Source organism: Corvus hawaiiensis, chromosome 30, assembly GCF_020740725.1.
Source record: "Corvus hawaiiensis isolate bCorHaw1 chromosome 30, bCorHaw1.pri.cur, whole genome shotgun sequence".
In the NCBI taxonomy this organism is placed as follows: domain Eukaryota; kingdom Metazoa; phylum Chordata; class Aves; order Passeriformes; family Corvidae; genus Corvus; species Corvus hawaiiensis.
Genome location: NC_063242.1, coordinates 13,109,561 through 13,126,917, shown reverse-complemented (window position 1 = coordinate 13,126,917; position 17,357 = coordinate 13,109,561). Strand labels below are relative to the sequence as shown.

The 17,357-nt window shown below is 42.3% G+C and overlaps 1 protein-coding gene across 6 annotated transcripts in view; it reads right to left on the bottom strand.

Annotated features, from left to right (window-relative positions):
* Positions 1 to 930: 930 nt before the first annotated feature.
* The window catches only part of SPIRE1 (spire type actin nucleation factor 1), a 128,163-nt gene continuing 111,736 nt past the window's right edge, over positions 931 to 17,357 (bottom strand). For 2 of the 6 annotated variants that reach the window (XM_048289171.1, XM_048289172.1), the window contains 7 exons: positions 16,535 to 16,677; positions 13,757 to 13,930; positions 10,304 to 10,441; positions 9,175 to 9,245; positions 8,426 to 8,453; positions 8,207 to 8,337; positions 931 to 7,358 (listed from right to left, as the gene is read on the bottom strand). In XM_048289171.1, the coding sequence (XP_048145128.1) occupies positions 7,106 to 7,358; positions 8,207 to 8,337; positions 8,426 to 8,453; positions 9,175 to 9,245; positions 10,304 to 10,441; positions 13,757 to 13,930; positions 16,535 to 16,677 (938 nt within the window). In that variant the 3' untranslated portion in view covers positions 931 to 7,105. The remainder of the gene's footprint in view (positions 7,359 to 8,206; positions 8,338 to 8,425; positions 8,454 to 9,174; positions 9,246 to 10,303; positions 10,442 to 13,756; positions 13,931 to 16,534; positions 16,678 to 17,357) is intronic. The other 4 variants (XM_048289175.1, XM_048289176.1, XM_048289173.1 and 1 more) reach the window with 3 other exon arrangements.

Genomic DNA, 17,357 nt, shown 5'->3' with positions numbered 1-17,357 from the left:
AATAACCTAGCACTGAGTAAGATGACCAGCCATGTTCCTTGATGTGACACTTTTCATTCAAATCCTCAGGAGGAGCAGTGGTGGGTAGGCAACACCATTCCTACTGTTGCACCTTCCCAGACTGGAAGCTGTGAAGGGCAGGCCTGTAAAGTGTCCATGCACCTTGTGGTGCTCTCCAAAATAAATGCCACGTGCAATTTTAAAAAATAATTCTGACTGTGACAGTGGTAATATCTAATGGGCTGCTGGTTTTCTGAGAAAGCTGCAGAAAAATAATTTCCATTAGTCTGTGCTGAGTAGGCAGCAGGATCCAGTACCAGGCTCCCTGGAGCTCGATGTAAGCCACACACTGCTCAAAAGCTCTGCAGGGGTCCTCTGGTAACTCCATTTGGGACTGGCAGCTGCTTCATTTTGCATTAGAACAGGAAAGACTCATCTAAAATCACTAGCCTTGACTTGTGAACAAGACCTTATTTAGCTAATAAACTACTTTCTTACCCCACCATTACTACTTGCCACCTGTCAGAATCATCCAGGTTATGGGCTAAGCCTTTTAATCCCAGCTCCAGGGAGCAGGTCATGCTTTCACTACAGATTTGTTCAGTGAGAAGGCATTCCTGTGAAGCACAAGTCCTGTCCTTTTAATTTTTCCACAACTGAGGTGACTGAGGTATGATTCTCATTTTACTGGAAGGCACCTGCAAGTGAAATGATCAGTAAGGGCTCCTAATGTGGGGCCTTGGCTGGCACACCACCTTCTCTTTTACTTTGCTATTAACTTTGTTTCTGACCTAGTTAAGATCTGCAGCAGCTGAGGTTCAGGGCGCTGACTGGCCAAACAAATGTGGAACATGGCCCTTCCAGCTGTACTCTGTAAGAAACGGTGCCCGTGGTCTTCACAGTTCCCTCAAGAAAGTGACAGCAATCCAGTCATTTTGAAGATCTTTTTATTAGTAACACATCAACAAGAAATTGCATTTCAGTACCACATAACATGGAAACAGGCAGAAGACAATTCTGTTGCCTTTCGCTGTTAGAGCTGATGCCCCTGGTGTCCCTGAAGATGCGCAGACAGTACATGCACAGTGACAGCACAGAAGCAGGGGAAGCTCAAAGGGGAAGCGTTTGTACTTTAGGCCTGTTCATGTCCAAAAAGTGCACCTCCTGTTTGGTTTTTTTTTTCCCTTTATTAAAGAAGGGGGTTGGGGAGAGGGAAACTCTCTTTAACAGAAATACAGCTCAAAACCCCTTGTCATTATCTTCATTTTGCTTTTGATTCAGCGGTAATGTAACCACCAGCCCTTCAACAGGAACATGCCCACCTTTAATGTCTCAGCTGAAGCTGGGCCTTGGTCTCTGCCTCTCCTGAAAGCTGGGCCATGACAGTGCTGCCTCCACAGATCTGTGCCAGCTGAACTGGTGCTTATGTCCACTGAACTTTGGAGGCCAACTTCCTGCAGAACTCACATCAGCTCATGCCCATGTCCTTTAATTCCAGATTTAGCAGATTTCTGAACTCAGATATCTGAAATTCAATTAAACAGTCCCACACTGCACTGTCTGGCCCAGGGCCCGTCCTGCAAAAGCCAAAGCATTGCTGGCTCCCATTTCTAAGCACTGATGTCACTGGTTAGAGAAATGCAGAGAGGACCTGAAGCTTAGTGGAAACAGCTTCAGCTGCATCACAGGCACCAAGAATATGGTTTTTTCGTACTGAGTGCTCTTACGGGTTGGGGTTTTTTTTAAAATCAAATGTATCAATAATCAAACAGGTCTTTTTCAGCTGTGAGTTTACAGCAGTAGCCTGGTACCTTGAAAGACTATCTGCTTACAAATGTATTTTTTAATAAGCTATAGTAAGGTCTATTCTGCAGGGTCTGTTCCAAAGGGCTTCCTCTAGAAATGTTCTACAGAACTCATCTTGCCAACCTTTGCAGATGGCAGCAGCTCCTGTCATTACCTCAGGACACAGGGCCTGGCCTACCTCACACTTGACACTCAGTTCAGCCAGGCACTGCGACTGCAAAACAGCCTGAGCAGAGAAGAAACTGCAAAGTTACTGAATTGGTTTATTGCAAATAAACAAACTAAGCTACTGCCACATACAATTTGCCATGGCTATTTGACACCTATTTAGCTCCATCTCCTCATTACGCCCCATGACATCTGTTGAGTGCAGACCTACCATAGAAAAATTCATTCACAAGTCTTTGCTTGTCAAAGTCTTCTAAAGATTCACCTCTCTGGAATTTGTTTCACCTGGAAGTGGGGCTAATTGTTTTCAAGTACTGAAAGCAGATGGAAACTTGCACTGCAGGATCCTTTCAGCTCTAATGCTGAGCACTCAGCTCTTCAGCAGCAGCTCTCAAAATTCTTTAAAAAGTTTGTAATCACTCTGAAGTCTCTTTTTGCAGCTGGGGACTGTGGGACACAGAGCAGCTCACAGCTTGTGCCAGGCCAGCCGAGCAAAATGGGCAGCTCTGGGATTTTTCAACATCAAGGTGAGGGAACAGGGAAGGCCCCAGGCTGCCTCTGCTCTGGGCTGCTGGAACTCACAGGTGCCGCTCAGCGTGGGGTTCTATGGCTTTGTGTATCACATCAGGCTGAGCTAACACCCCTCTGTCATGGTTCTCCTACATGGAAGTTCTGGGCAATGGTAAAATTTCAGGTACCCAAAAAATCTGGAACACCATAGTAAAAATCAGACAGAAACAATGAAAGAAAGGTTTATAGCTGGAATAGGTATTCATAAACATTTTCAGACTGGCCTGAAGATACACACATACAAAAGAAGAAATAAACCAGAGCAGCTCCAAGTTATCAACATGGCAACAGTATAAAATTTCCTGGTAACATGAACATAATCCATGTGCTGTAGCACCAGAGCGTAGAGTTGCAGCACCTTTCTCTCATGCCTGTGTGCTGTCACTGCTTCACAGATGAGACAGACATTCCTAAAAGTTGTGCAGAGCTGCTGGATGAAGTAAAGCAGGAAGGTAGCAATCAGGAGCTTAAAGTTGGAGGTTCTAAATTAGTTTTAACCTATAGAGCATGCAGCCAGTAATGAACCAGGGAAGCTGATGCTGAACTTGACTGGGGAAAAGGGATGCTCAGGAGAGAAAAGAGAACAATGTAAGAGTTGTGATAATAATGGTCTCTCCACTTCTGGTTTAAAAACTAAACCAAATCCATCAAAAACCTCTCCAAAAGACTGTCAGCATTTCTCTCCCAGTGATGAGGGAGGGATGGAGGTTTCCCAAAGCCTGTACTACATGCAGGACAAACGTGCTGCCTCAGGTACAGCCTGCCAGTGTTGGAAGAAGCAGCACACTGGTAACAGAGGGAGCTGGCTGCAGATGATGACGAGGAGCTAATCACATCACTGGGGTTACACAACCAGTTTTTATTGCTATTCTAAGGGTACTTCGACATGTTTTCATCCCTTCATGCAGCCCAGCCAGTGTTCAGCTGTTATGCAATCATTTTCGTTAACAATTCTTTGCCAAAAGAAACATCTGGCTGATCTTACAAAACTATAAGAGCATGAAAAAGAGAGAGACAGAACCTTTAGATCAGCTCCCCCATGAATAATTAACACAGACAAGGGTTATAACGGAAAGGCATTTTATTTTCACCAGGTAACACCCCTCCCTGTATAAAGGAAGTAATGGAGAAAGGGAAAAAAAACCCAACAACCCCCCAAAACACTACTGTCACCATGAACACTTGAAAGGTCAGGTCTGAGAGCTGCAGCAAAAGTCTGCTCACATCTTCCATCACCGCCGTGAGGCAGAGCTGGTTTTGCATTCCCCACAACCAGGTTCACATACAAAACAAGACTGATGCTGCCAGAGGCATTTTTAGCTCCTTGGGTCTCCCATGATATATTTTAACAGACCTTGGGAATACTAATAAAGCTAAAAAAAAGAAGAAGAAAATAATTTTAAAATTCATGGAACGGAGTTCACTGTGCTAGTGCTGCATTCTTTTCAGCAGTAATTCACTCTAAGATGTGCAAACTGTATTAGGGGGCTGAAAGCGTTAACTCTAATAAAAGATAACAGCCAACACACATATAAATAAGACTCATTTCCTTTTTAAAACATCATGGGAAAGTCAATTCCCATTGCATGATTGATGGAGATTTCCTAAATATTAATAAATATATTACAGATATTTACAAGCTTCTGATTTCCCCCTCTGACGCTGACGTGAAGTTCAGCCCGTAACTAGGACATGCTGGGCAGCACCACGGGGTGCTGAGCCAATGGCTGCAGTGGATTTGGGATGCTGGTGCAGGCAGGGAGGAGACGGAAAGCTAAAAATAGCCCACTCCGCAGAGCCAGGCAACCAGCGAGCTGAGCTCCTTCAGGCTTCCCACAACAAACCAACCCTCTGCTTTTCCTCTTGGGGAATGAAATGCCAGGATAATGCGAAGCAACTCTGCCAGGGAGGAAGGGATGGGAGTGAAGGCGAGAGGCAGCCTCCACACCATGTTTTCTGGAGCCTGCCACAGCATGTGTCAGCAGCCTGGAGGGTTTTCTCCAGGGAAAAAGGGAGGTTATCCAGGCCCTGGCCCATGGCACCTCTGTGTGAGCAACAGGGAGCCGTCTGTACAACCACTGCATTGTAGTTCAGTGTTTGTGCCCTGCCCAGCACAGCAGAGCCTGCCCTGAGCCAAGGACTTCTGGGAATTCTGGGAAGGCACAGGCTGGATCACAAGGCTCTGCCACTGCCCCAGAGCCACTCCCAGCCACTGCCAGAGTGGAACAGGGCACAGGCATGAAAGACTCGTTTCCCTTTGCATGCTCATGAGTTACTTAGTCCCTCATCCTGCCTGCTCTACACCACAGATTCCTCTCCAAGAGGAAAATAAATGTGCTGGATGCCCTGCACCTCAGTGGCTTGAGGACACCAGGGAAGCGGACTGTGAGCAGAGGGCTGGGTGAATGTAACATGGCTGGGGCACCTCCATGAAAATACTGTCACAACAACAACAGGGCAGATGCAAAGTGAGATTTCCTGCATTTCTTTCCACCTGGTTTCCCTGGTGCACTGTGCAGCAAATACACGGCCTGGTTTTGGCACAGAAACAAGAAAAAGTGCTGATGTGACTGAGATCAGGTGACCCTTCCAGCAACAGCAGAACCTTGCCCACCAGCTGCCTGTGCTGCTCCCCTGCAATCCCACATCCCTATCTCCTGCCAGTACTCCGGGTGCCTTAACATGCAAGACACTTTTCCAGAGGCACCGCGAGGAGAGGGCTGTGACACCTGACCTTACATGGGACAGCAAGGAGAGAGAGTTAGCACTGAGCCCTGCTTTTCCTGTTTGCATTGGTTCAGAAAAAATAGAAACTATTTCAATAAGCCCTACATACGCAAAAATTCTCATTTTCCAAGGGGGCTTTTAACAAAAAATAAGGATGGCTGACTCCCTGGGAAGGTTTACAGAGCCTTTTGCATGTGCTTTTCAAATCAGCATAAAAGAGACGATATGGATGGCTGCTCCAAAGGCTGCCAAATGGGAGCCAAGCAGCCCTGGTGCCTCCCAGCCTCGGCACTGTGCCTTGCCAGGGCCAGAGGGGCAGTCTGTCTCTTGGGCTTTTTGGACAGAGGAAGCTGTTTTGATGAATACACCTTTAAAACTATGTTATGGAAGTCCAGTCCCAGCTACTTTGGAGCAGTTCTGAGGTATCATTAACATGAAGTATAGAAATGTTAATAAATAGATCTGAAACTTTTCTGCTATGTCATTCTATAATACACTGCTATATAGATATTAAATATGCCTCAGGGTATTAAAAAATTTATGAAAAAAGTTACAGTAGTTGATTTTCAAGTATTAATAACTTGGCTATGTTAGCTTGTTTTTAAATACCAAAAAGATCTGGCCCCAAATTACTGACTAAACTCTGGCTATGACTGAATTTAAAAAAAGAAAAGTATTTTGAATATAAAAAAAGGTGCAAAAAAAGCATGAGATGTCAGTTAATGTTGTAAAATTGTTGGAACTTCTAAACAATTAGTCTAGCACTCCCTTGTGAGTGAATTAAAAAGGGGGGAAGAATGAAAAAAAGATTAAAGAAAAAAAAGAGAGATCGCTCCCCATCTGAGACAGCGCTGTCCCAAATTTCAGCAGAACACAAATTTTTACAGCCAAGTTATAAACCCCAGAAAAAATGGGGTTACTAATGAATATGCTGTCAGACAGAACTATAGCAGTATCTGTGTGCTCCATTATAATACAAATTTACACCTTACTCACTGTTTCCTCTGAGTTTCGAGAACAATTTTACAGGTATCCAGTTATAATGAGAAGCCTCCCTTATTTCCCATCCTCCCCATAAACTGTACAACTTTGTCTACTATTAAAATTCACTGCTACCAGTAGTCATTATCGTACATTCAAGATAGAAAGTAAACTACTAAAACCTGCTCAGGAGACACTCAGAAGGACACTAAGGCTTCAGAAGTACAGCAGCTCGGGGGTATGGCCGACCACATGGGTGAAGAGCTTTGTCACCTGCTTTGCCCCAGCACACTGACACTGTAGAGTCCCGTGCTGAACCCTGATCTCAGAGCAAGCAAAATGGTTCAAAAAAAAATTGATTTGACCAGAGCTGCTCATGCTGGGTGCCTGGTGTGAGACATGGCCCTTGGCTGCCTCAACGAGGCCGTGAGCATCCCGAGGGTGGGAATGCCAGCAGGACCTACTGCTTGCTACTCTGCTAACACTGACACTGTGCTAGATCTGGTTCTCCACCAGACACCTGTTCTCAGCTCATGATTCAAAGCATGGTTAAAAAAAGATTGGAAGCAAGAAAAGGCTTTCTCGTTTCGACGCACACGTACAAAAGAGGCAACAATTCCAAACTGTTGATTTTCTCCCAGCGCGAGCAGCTGCCCCGCTGCGTATCACCCTGCACAGATCCAAACACAGCGCTCCGTGTCTCCGGGACCTGCTGGAGTAGGAAATGCCGTGATCTAATGCAAACCCAAGCCAGTCAAGTGGAACGAAGCAACGGGATGACAATCCGGTTCCAGTGACCTCGCTCATGGATGATGACCTCATGGAGATGGAAGCAAAGCAAAAGGCACACGGCTCAGATCTCGTTGATCGTCCTTTCCGAGGGGCAGTATTCCGAGGTTCCTGGCGACGACATGTAGAACGACTGTGTTTTCCTTTTTAACCTGGCTCGCTTGTTGGCCAGAGACAGGCTGCGCCGGCTGGAGCTGATGATTTCTGAGATGAACTTCTTGCAGTCCACACAAACCTCCATTGTGCTCCAGTCCTCCATTAATTCTTTGGGAAACTCTTCTTGGGACTTATCCATAGACTTGGACCTTGAGGTCAACCTGAAAGGCGAAAGAGCAGGATCTGCCATGTTATTTGGCAACTTGGGCCAAATAGCCCCAGGAAAAATTACATCAGAAAGGTCTGGATTTAAATTTCCCTTCCTCCTGTCCCAAATTACAGCAAACACTGGAGAGGACAGCTTCTGCCTGGATTGGCAACATTGCAGTGTCACTGACTGAGGGCGTGTGTAACATCTATGTCCTGGCAAAAACAACCTTGCTAGTAACTAAAAATAGCTGATGTCTTTGGCTAATCTACACAGCTTCATAGCAATGGTGATCTATGCAGTGGGTTTATACAGCAGATTCCCTCAAAAAGGAGCATTCCTTTTATATTTAATTTCTTGGATTCGCTTTGACAACCATCTGTGTATAAGATATAAAACCAACAGATAACCTGATAATATTGAAGTGAAAAAATTATGAAAATTGGTATTATGAAAATAAGGGGGGAAAAAGGATAAATCTGTGCACTAGACATCATTGAATTCCCATTCAGTGGTGATTTTAGCCTGCAAGATTTATCTCCAAAGAGTTCATTCACACCAGAAAAAGACATGTTAAGGATATTTTTTCAGAGGTGCTACAGAAATACAGCTGTCCCAGACTCTCATTATTTTTCAGCTGTAATGTGAAAAAGGTTTAAGACACTGTTACTGTTGCTATTTCTAAATCAAAGCAATGAGTAGAAGAGACCTGGCTTTTCAGGCTTCACAGAAGTTACTACAAGCATTAGAAACATTGCCAACTACAAAACAGAGGAGAAGCACCTTCATGGTTGATGACCCAGCATGAAACACCCGGGGAACATCTGCAACAGGCACAAGTGAGGCCGGGTTGTTTCTCACCTGCTCCGCAGGGAATGGTGGTGACTGGTAGAGGGTTTCTCTGGCCTCATGAAGCTTTCTCCCCTTTGCAAGGTTGAAGGTCCCAGGGAGAAGATGGGGAGGGTGGAGTATGGCTTCGATGGCAGCCGCATCTGTTGGGAACAGCACAGGGAACATGCAGCATCATTACAAAGATTGCAGCTTTTTAGAAAGGCTCAAAACCTAAGTTTCCTTACTTACTTTTTTGCAACACTGTGAGCATACAGGCCTGTGAAAGAAAGCAAGAGCATGAATCAATCCATTGGGAAAAATTATGTTTAAATCAAGAATAAGGGATGTCAGGTGTTAGAACCCTCCCCATCCTCCCCTTAAACAAACATTTTAATTTTTAAAGCTTCTTCAGCATAGTAACTTCAATCAGAACATGAAGCCAAAAGCAAGGAGAAATGCTGAACAAGATCTACACCTAAATTTAAAAAACAGGGGAAAAACAAAAGAAAAAGAAGCTGGTTTTCCTCTAAAGAAACCTCCTCTGGTAAGTGAGACTGCAATTCAGTGGTTACGTGTATCTTCCGACTTACTGTCTCACTGTTAACTTCAAATTTATCATTTTTCCCACAAGTATTCCTTCTCATTTTTCCCCTGCCCCAAGACTCAAAAAATAGCCAAAAAAGTAAATTTAAATGTTTCCCCCAAAAACACAGGTTGTGGAACTGTTGACTGGCGAGTCTGAATAAATTCCATCTTGCTTTCCCATAAGCATAGAACAAATGAGTGTTTCTCTCACATTTAGTCAAGAGTTTCAGTCTAAGAAAGCAATTCTATCACTTACAAAGGAAATGTTTCTGAAAAGTTTTTTTAACTTAGACTGTTACAGAACTAAACCCAACCAACAGTATGCAGCAGTAATGTTTGAGGGTTTCTAATGTATAAAGAATAATTTTCCCTCTGAAATGGTACTCATTTATTAACAGACATTAAATATTTACCTCTTGCAGAACTGACAAGTGTAAGACCAGGTAAAGAAAGAAAACCTTCTTGTTCGACAGCAAAAGCAGAGCTACAGGAAGAAGAACAGAGGAATCCACAATGTTAAGCAAAGTCCCACACAGTGGTGACTTCACCAACCAGTTGCTGTTGGCAAGGCCACAGTGGCAGTGCTACATCCAGTTCTGGGGTCTGTACTTTTAAGATGATATGGAGAAGAAGGTCCAGAATTGTACCTTCATACATTCAGAACTAGTTCTTTAATTGTTTTGCCTAAATTAAAAACTTGCCTGTTAACTAGATAAATTTGGTTAGAAATAAAAGCAAGCAATTTTAATAGTGGGGTAAATTAATGAAAGCCTCAACCTACTTTGAGATTTGATAAAAGCTCATGACTAGGCTTTATATATCATGACAACAGGCAACAGCTGAATGTAATGAATGACACCATAAGATTCTTGTTTCTCTGCCTTAAATGTATTAAATCTTTAAAACAAGTCTGCATACTAGACACAGATAGGCCTGTAGATAAAATACACTGTGAAGTCAAAACAGACTTGCTGGAGGTGTTGAAGAAGTGCAAGTCAAAAGTGGGAGAAAAGGATGCTGCTTCTACTGGGAAGTACCAATCTCCAATCTGCAGTTTACAGAAAAATGCATTAGTTAATGGGTCTCTTAATATTAAACCTCCTTCTGGGGTCACATGTGCCTTGACTTCTCAGAAGGCTTTAATTCCCTCTGTGCTTGATAGTAAGGATTCATACAAGAAGAACTTGTAGTTTTCTATTGCTATCTGCAATTCTATTTTCTGGAACAGAAAAGGTAACCAAACCTGCAGAAGGCATAAGGACAGAAATCACTTCAGTCAATGAAGTTTAAACCAGACACGTACAGATACATTCTGACAATTGCAAATGCTACTGCATTTTTATAGACAATCTAAACAAAGAAGGTGTTTCCATGAAAAGTTTTTGTGTTTCTGGACATAACTCGAGGAAGCTGACCCATGTGTTAGGCATTCAGGGGGATGTTTGGTGGATAACTCTTCTTTCCCTCTAATACAGGGTAAGAAACAAACGTGCAACTGGCCTCCCTCAATACCCTTCAGATCCTCCACAGACTCAGCCCTACCTTTCCTTTCTTGAGAGCAGTGTAGATGTCTTTATATTGCTGGTACTTCTCCAGCTCTGCCTTCACAAGCACCTGACGGATGTGCATGACCTCCTCCACTGTCAGAGCCAGACATTCCACGGGGTAACAGAACTCCTCCTGGAAGCCAAAACCCCCATATTATTTCAAAGACAAAAGGCTTCTTCCAGTGTTCAACCTACACAACCAGCCACCTGGTTAGTAACTCCAGAAACAGGAGGTTTCTCCCATCAAACTGGAATAGCACTGGCTCATTCATGGGCATCACATGAGTGCCAAACCATTGGAAGCTGCCTAAGTGTGATCTAGATGGTCTTATGTTCAGCCTTCACAAAAATGACAGTTTTCTCCATCTTTCCTCCTCAAACCACTTGATCCTTCTCTCCATTTGTCTTTTATTACAAACATTTGTTTCAAGCCAATCAACATTCAGATTTATAATTTGAAACGGAAAATGTAATATGGTAGATGGCATTATTTTATGTATGCTGTTTGAGGTATACATAAAATAATTTCTCTGAGACTTTGTGATGCCCAGAGTGGCCAAGGAAAGTTGTTAGTAGCCCATTCTAGCAGAAATTTTTATTCAGTGGTACCACATCTTGGTGCTCACGGGATCAAAATCACACCAAGACTACAAAAATCTACATCAGTTCAGGTAGAAGAGTTCTCCTTTCTGCCCCAGAAAGTAACAGCAGCAATTTAAGCTTTACAGAATAATGTTCCAGTATCAAGCAGGTGAACTGGTTACCCAGTGTTGCATTATAAAGGGTAGAGGCTCAAATAGAGAGTTAACAGCACAACTTTCCACTTACAAAATCTTGTATCTGTTCTGTGTTGCAGCATTTAGGAGAATATTGAATGCAGAACTCCTGAATTTGGTACCAGGGAATAAAAACACCAACCCAATTTGTAATCCAGCCTAGTAGTTGATTATACATTTCCAAAAGAAAGACAGAAACCTCTGTGGGAACTCCCATTGCTTAATGCTTAGTGAACCTTTTCAGGCAGCCCAGAGGGGCTACTGTGCAGTAATGACAATGACAGGCAGTGCTCTCTGAATGAACGAAGGAAATTTCCCCAGCGTACACAAAGATGTGGCTGACAGTTTGGAGATCTCGTTTACAAATTGAAGTGATGAATCGGATTAGTACGGAAATGCTCCATTTCCATGTACTCAGAGGTCTGTTCTGTCTTTCCATCAGATTAAAAAGAAAATCTTTCTACGTTGCAGACCTGGCAAACATTAGCATTTAGGAACCACCACATTTTTAAAAACTGTTGTCTTACCTATCTAGAAAGGGAACACAAAGAAACTTCACTCTGTTTAGGGTACCCCACAAAAGACTAGAATTGAGTTAACTTTGTTAGATTTGCCAGATAAACCTTTGGGGTATTTTTCTGGAAAAAAACCAACTACATCAAAAGCAGCTGCAATTTGCTCTGAGGTGTAAAACTGCACAGCCAAAACAAAGTATCTTCTGTTCCTTATGAGCAACTTTACAGCTAACCAGCAGCTCTCAGCATTTTGTTCTGGGTTCTTCCCATAGCAACTGCCTTGCTATGGGGAAGGCATGGCTGAAGGCTGGGGTGGCGCGGGAGAGGAAGTGGGTGGGAAAGCGGGATGCACACAATGCCAGCAAAACCCCTCGAGTCCGCATCGTGGGAGACTGAGGGAAACTATCCGAGGTGAATGAGGCTGCCTGAATGCTTGCAATCAACCAGAGCTTTAAGTCCTTTAGAAATACATTTCTTACTTGAAGCTCTTCCTTCCCCCTCATGAACGCCCATTCCTTTAATTTACAGAACGATGACGTCGGGGAATACTGCTCCTTTGAAGAAATTCTGCAGATCTGCTATAGGTGTAGAGCACGTACTAGGGGAATAATGTGGGCCTGTTGTCATACCAATTGAAAATGAGTATCATTACAATAGAAACAGCCAGCAGGCAGCAGGGGAAACATAGAAAATGTTCACATGTTTAAATGCTAATGTTTTAATTCCAGTGGTTACACAAGGACAACAAAATGTTAATGCAACATTAAATGAAAGATAAATAATCCAATTTCAGAAAACTGCTTGGAGTTTTTTTTTCCTTTTTCAGAATATAAATAAGTACACAAGAAAATATTTTGTTTCTACACTACCTCTAAGGCACGGAAATTAATTAAATTATGCTAAGCACTGGCTAAACTTCATTGAACAAAGATGCTTTGGTGTTATTGCTCAAACTTCCAACAATAGCCTGCACCCAAATTTGGCAGCTCCAAGTGAGAGCACTCTGCAATACTCACATATGACAGAACATGGTAAAGACAAAATGTGGTTTGAATGGTCTTGATTTTCCAGAATTATACTCAATACTCATTTTAATATTAAACACAAGCCAGTATCCTTATTTTTAAAGGGGAAAAAAATTATTTGAAAATACTATTTTGAACTTGAAGTTTTCATGATCCTCTGGAGAACTGGCTTAACACTGACTATGCAATAATTTTTTAAACACTATAGCTTAAGGTGTGTATGTATAATTTTTTTATGCAGGAAAAGCAGGTAGTAAGAATTGCATATCCATAATGTGCTTTGTAGGTCGTTCTCAGTGTACACACACCTAACAGGTCCTTATGACTAACACATTTTTACTCTAATGTATTCCTTCTTCTCATTAAAGGATGTCACTAGACATTCAAATGAGTTGCATTAGTAAATTGCAAAATGAACAAGCACTGGAGTGGCCTCTCAATTCTGCAATTCACAATTAGTCAGGCACTCTAAACTCTTGTTCCTTTTGCAGACTAAACGTTTCTAAAAGGTCAGCTGGGTATCTCAACTATAAACTCTCCTACAAGAGGTTTCACCCTTCCACTTAGTGGTTGAGATAAGAAAAGAAGGAAACATTAAATGATTCATCTTCAGTTAACATAGGGGTAAATGGATTACTTTTTCTTTTCAGTGTTATTTGCCTTCCCTGCTACATGGATATGAACTGTTCTGCAAGTTCTGATACATAAGTGTGCTGAGGACCAAAACAATATGTAGGTTTTCCAACTAAAGCAGATTGCAAGTGCCCTTCTATTCTACATAGTGTATATCTTGGGAGAAACATAAAACCTTATTCTTTTCAACATAGTCCAAGGATTACAACAGTTTTGCTGAATTTTTGCTGCAGGATCTTCATGTGCTGTAATATTTAAGGTCTGTCCCATTGATAATCTGGTGATGTTGCATTTTTAGTTTGCTGTCCTTTCAGAACTGATTTCTTTTCCCCGTGAGGTGATTGAAGACACACAAATATCCTACACACATTGAAATCAAAGTCAATCAGGTGCAATGTCCCAGCCTAAGCTGTAATTCTTGCCACAGCTGAGGAAGTGCTCCCCTAGGAGGGAACATGCTGGTGAAGGTGATTTCCAAAGCCAGCAAAAAGAGGCAAACCTTTGTGGGTTTCCACCTGCTGGCAAAAGCTCTCTCACAGAGATAGTACATAACCCCTGCCACCCCACACATGGCTGCTTCAACGGGATGAGAGCTGAGCAGAGAAGCTGTTTGCATAGCTGAAAAAAGTGGTCTGAAAGTCATCCTTGGAAATAAACTTGTTATCCTAGGAACCTGAACAATAGATAGGAAGCAGAGAAGCGAACGCTGTGTATAAATGAAACCATTAGCTTTGGTCCTCTGGGTCATGAAAAAGAATAATGATAATAATAATAATTTAAAAAGCAAACAGACTGCAAAGGCATCCACATGTAAATCTCAGGACACTGAATTGATCTCACTGATTAAGCACCAAATCAGCTCACTACAGCAACCACCAGGGCTGACCCCTCCAAAATCACTGAGCCACCCTGCCTTTCCATGTAGCACTGGCAGGGTGACATGTCAAAAGGACTATGTTTGGCATTTTTTCAAGTTTGTTTCCCCTCCCCACCTACTTGGGCCTAACTCGCTCTGTCTGATGAGATGCCAGCTCAAAAAACCATCGTTAGTATGCAAGACAGAGCAGTTTCTTGCTAATCCTGCTAAGAGACTGTAGCAAACCCTGCCTGGCTTCACTGGCATTGGTGACTATTTGCTGACAGGGCCTCTTTCACCTTGGAGAGACACCAGGGTCACAGGAGCTGTGATAAGAAATGAAACTCCATCAATCCTGGAGGAAGGGATGAAGAAGTGTGATGTCAAATATAAAATAAATAATATTCTGCACTTATTGAAAGCATTCACTCTGGGACTTGGAATTTTACAGATGCAACATCTGGTGCAGCCACTGGAAGAGGTTGGCATCCCTCTGGGAAGGAGAGAGTTGCAGAAAGCCAAAGTATGGAACTGGGCCAGTGCCAGCATATCAGAACTCATCTCCCAGAATGAAAAACAAGAGTGTTAAGGGAGGTAGGTGTCTGTCACACCCTAGAGGGCACTATTGCCAAGATAAAGAATTAGCTCTCAAGGCATCAAATAAAATAGGTTCTTGTTAATGGAACATCATTTTACTACTGGTTTCCTTCTTTGCCACTTCAAAGTCAAAACCAAGCTAGGTGACAGTCCTGTAAAGATTTAAAAAAAGAAAAAGACCAAAACAAACAATAAAACCCCCCTAAGCACAAAATAAACTAGTAAAACCCTTCCCATCTGTTCCCAAATTAGCCTGACTTATCTAATGGCTTTTTCTCTCTTTTCCTTTAGTATTTTTCAGGGGGAATGGAATAACTGAATTGGCTTTTCTGCAATGTTTTTTTTTAATGCATATTTCTAGGCATATGTCAATGAACAGACTGACAGAGGGAGAATATGTATGTGGTCAAGAAGATCCTGGTAAGAACTTGGTTGACCTACTTAAAATAATAGCCTCATATAAGATTTTAAGTTGCATGATCCTCTGAAACACATGAGATTAATATTACAATGTAGCACACTCAGATACACTAAAAGGGTGTAAAAGTGTAAAATGCCTCAGTATAACATAGGACGCTTTTTCCCCTCCTCCCTTTAAACTATTTGTGAATGACTCTGGGCCTACCAGAAAATAAAGTCTGGGTTTCCACATACAGTGAGTGCAGCAGGAGGTGACAGGGCAACCCATATTACGTGACAGTGACTTCAAACACATGCTGAAGGAGCCCTCCAGCTGGGGTCTGCTGCAATACATCCTGCTCCAAGTTCACTTTGCCAGGAGATGTCCACTTGCGCCATGCATTTATCAACATGTTACTACCTGACCTACATTCTACTTGGAAGGATATAATAAAATCCAGAAGACCCTCTGAGAAGGAAAAGCCTGTTGGGGGAATATTTGGACATATTTTTCCTGATACTGATCAGCTTCATCATCTAATAGGTTTGGATTCCAGCTGTCATCTCCTGGGCCAAAAAAAATGCTCTTCAAAGCCCTTTAATACCACTGCACTACAAGACAGGACAAGTGAATACCCTTCCTTTCAAAACTCGGATGTGTTTATCGATTTCTCTATTCACCAGCACCTCATGGGGCGCACTTTGAAACCCTGCTGGTAGGAAAAGAGACAAGGAACACAGCCTGCATGAAATTACAAAGCACTAATCAGTATGTCAGCATAAACGAACCAGGATTTCATACCCTTTGCTGTTTGGACTCTGCTGGAAAACAGTTCTCAATTAAAGCTAATTGATCAAATGCACTGTACTTTCTTTTCAAGCAGTAATACAGGTTTTTGCCTCAGTAACTTCAACAAAGCAACACAGACAAACCTTGATTTGGATTACTGAAAGAGCTTTCATGTGCATAAACATTATCAGGCAAGTTCTTAAGGTGGGAAGAAAAGAAATCATTCAATTCATCCAGTCATTAACTACAATACTTCCAACAACTAAAAAAATTCCCCCAAATCCCCAAATAGATCCACTGATTTGGAATTGTCTCTATTCAAGTGGAATATCAGTAAGGTGAAGTTCATCTGTTTTGGTAACATTCTGGAACAAAAATCAAGACACGTGGTTTACCTGGAGTCCTAATCAAAGTGTAAATATTTTCTGAGGCACCTGTACCTGGGATTTTGGATAAATATGTTAGAGAGACAAAGTTCAAATCTTGATTTCAAAACACCTTTAGTAGCCAAGAGCTGTCTCTGAATTGAGGAGTTTTCTTTGGGTCATATTCTAATCACACTGAAGCCAAGTTTTAATTTTCATTATACTCTTAGCATTCCTCTTTTTCTCTCTCCTACCACCCACTCCACTTACAAGTGACCTGGAGCTCTGTTTTGAAGGGGGTAGGAACTGTCTCACATTGGTTGGTGTTTCCTTTTCAATGGAGTGTCGTCTCTGAGGTGGCTGCCGTCTCTCAGGCTGCGGCGTAGACGATATGGGCAAGAACTTTGGAGGCACTAAGGATGCAATCAGTACAGAAAAGTTAGTTCTTCTACGAAGGACTGTTGGATAACATTGCTCAGTACTTAATCCAGCCACTGATTTGCTAGAATTCCTATAACTGGTGGCTGAAGTTACATATCCATACTGAGGGTTTCAGGATATTATTCCACCTATTTCACCATCATGCACAGAAAACACTGCACAGATTACACAGCTCATTACAATACCCTCCCAGTGAAACTGAAACACTTTGAAACAAATGAAAAATATTGTTACATAGTAAAACCTGCAATAACTGCCTGGAAAAAAAACCCCCAATAGATCTTGCCCTCTTCCCAGTAAGTATTTATTAGAAATACTGGTGATTGCTAAGTGTCTTTCAAACACTGCCACAGCGGCAGAGATGGAGGAAACATTTAAATTGGTCTTAGGTTAGAACATGTTTCTGTACCAAATTATTTTATTAGATGAGCATAGCTAAGCAATCCCTTCCATTCACTTGTGACTTCCTCTACAGTCCTACATAAACTTCAAGGATGAAACCTTCTGTTTCACAAAGATATCCACCCGGAGTGGAGGCTAATGACTTCCAATTGTTTATTACATTTGACCCATTCAGCAGTGTTCAGCTTTAGAGGTTTATTCTATTAGCAACACTCAGTTTCAGCTTTCCATTTAAGTTCCAGACAAAGTT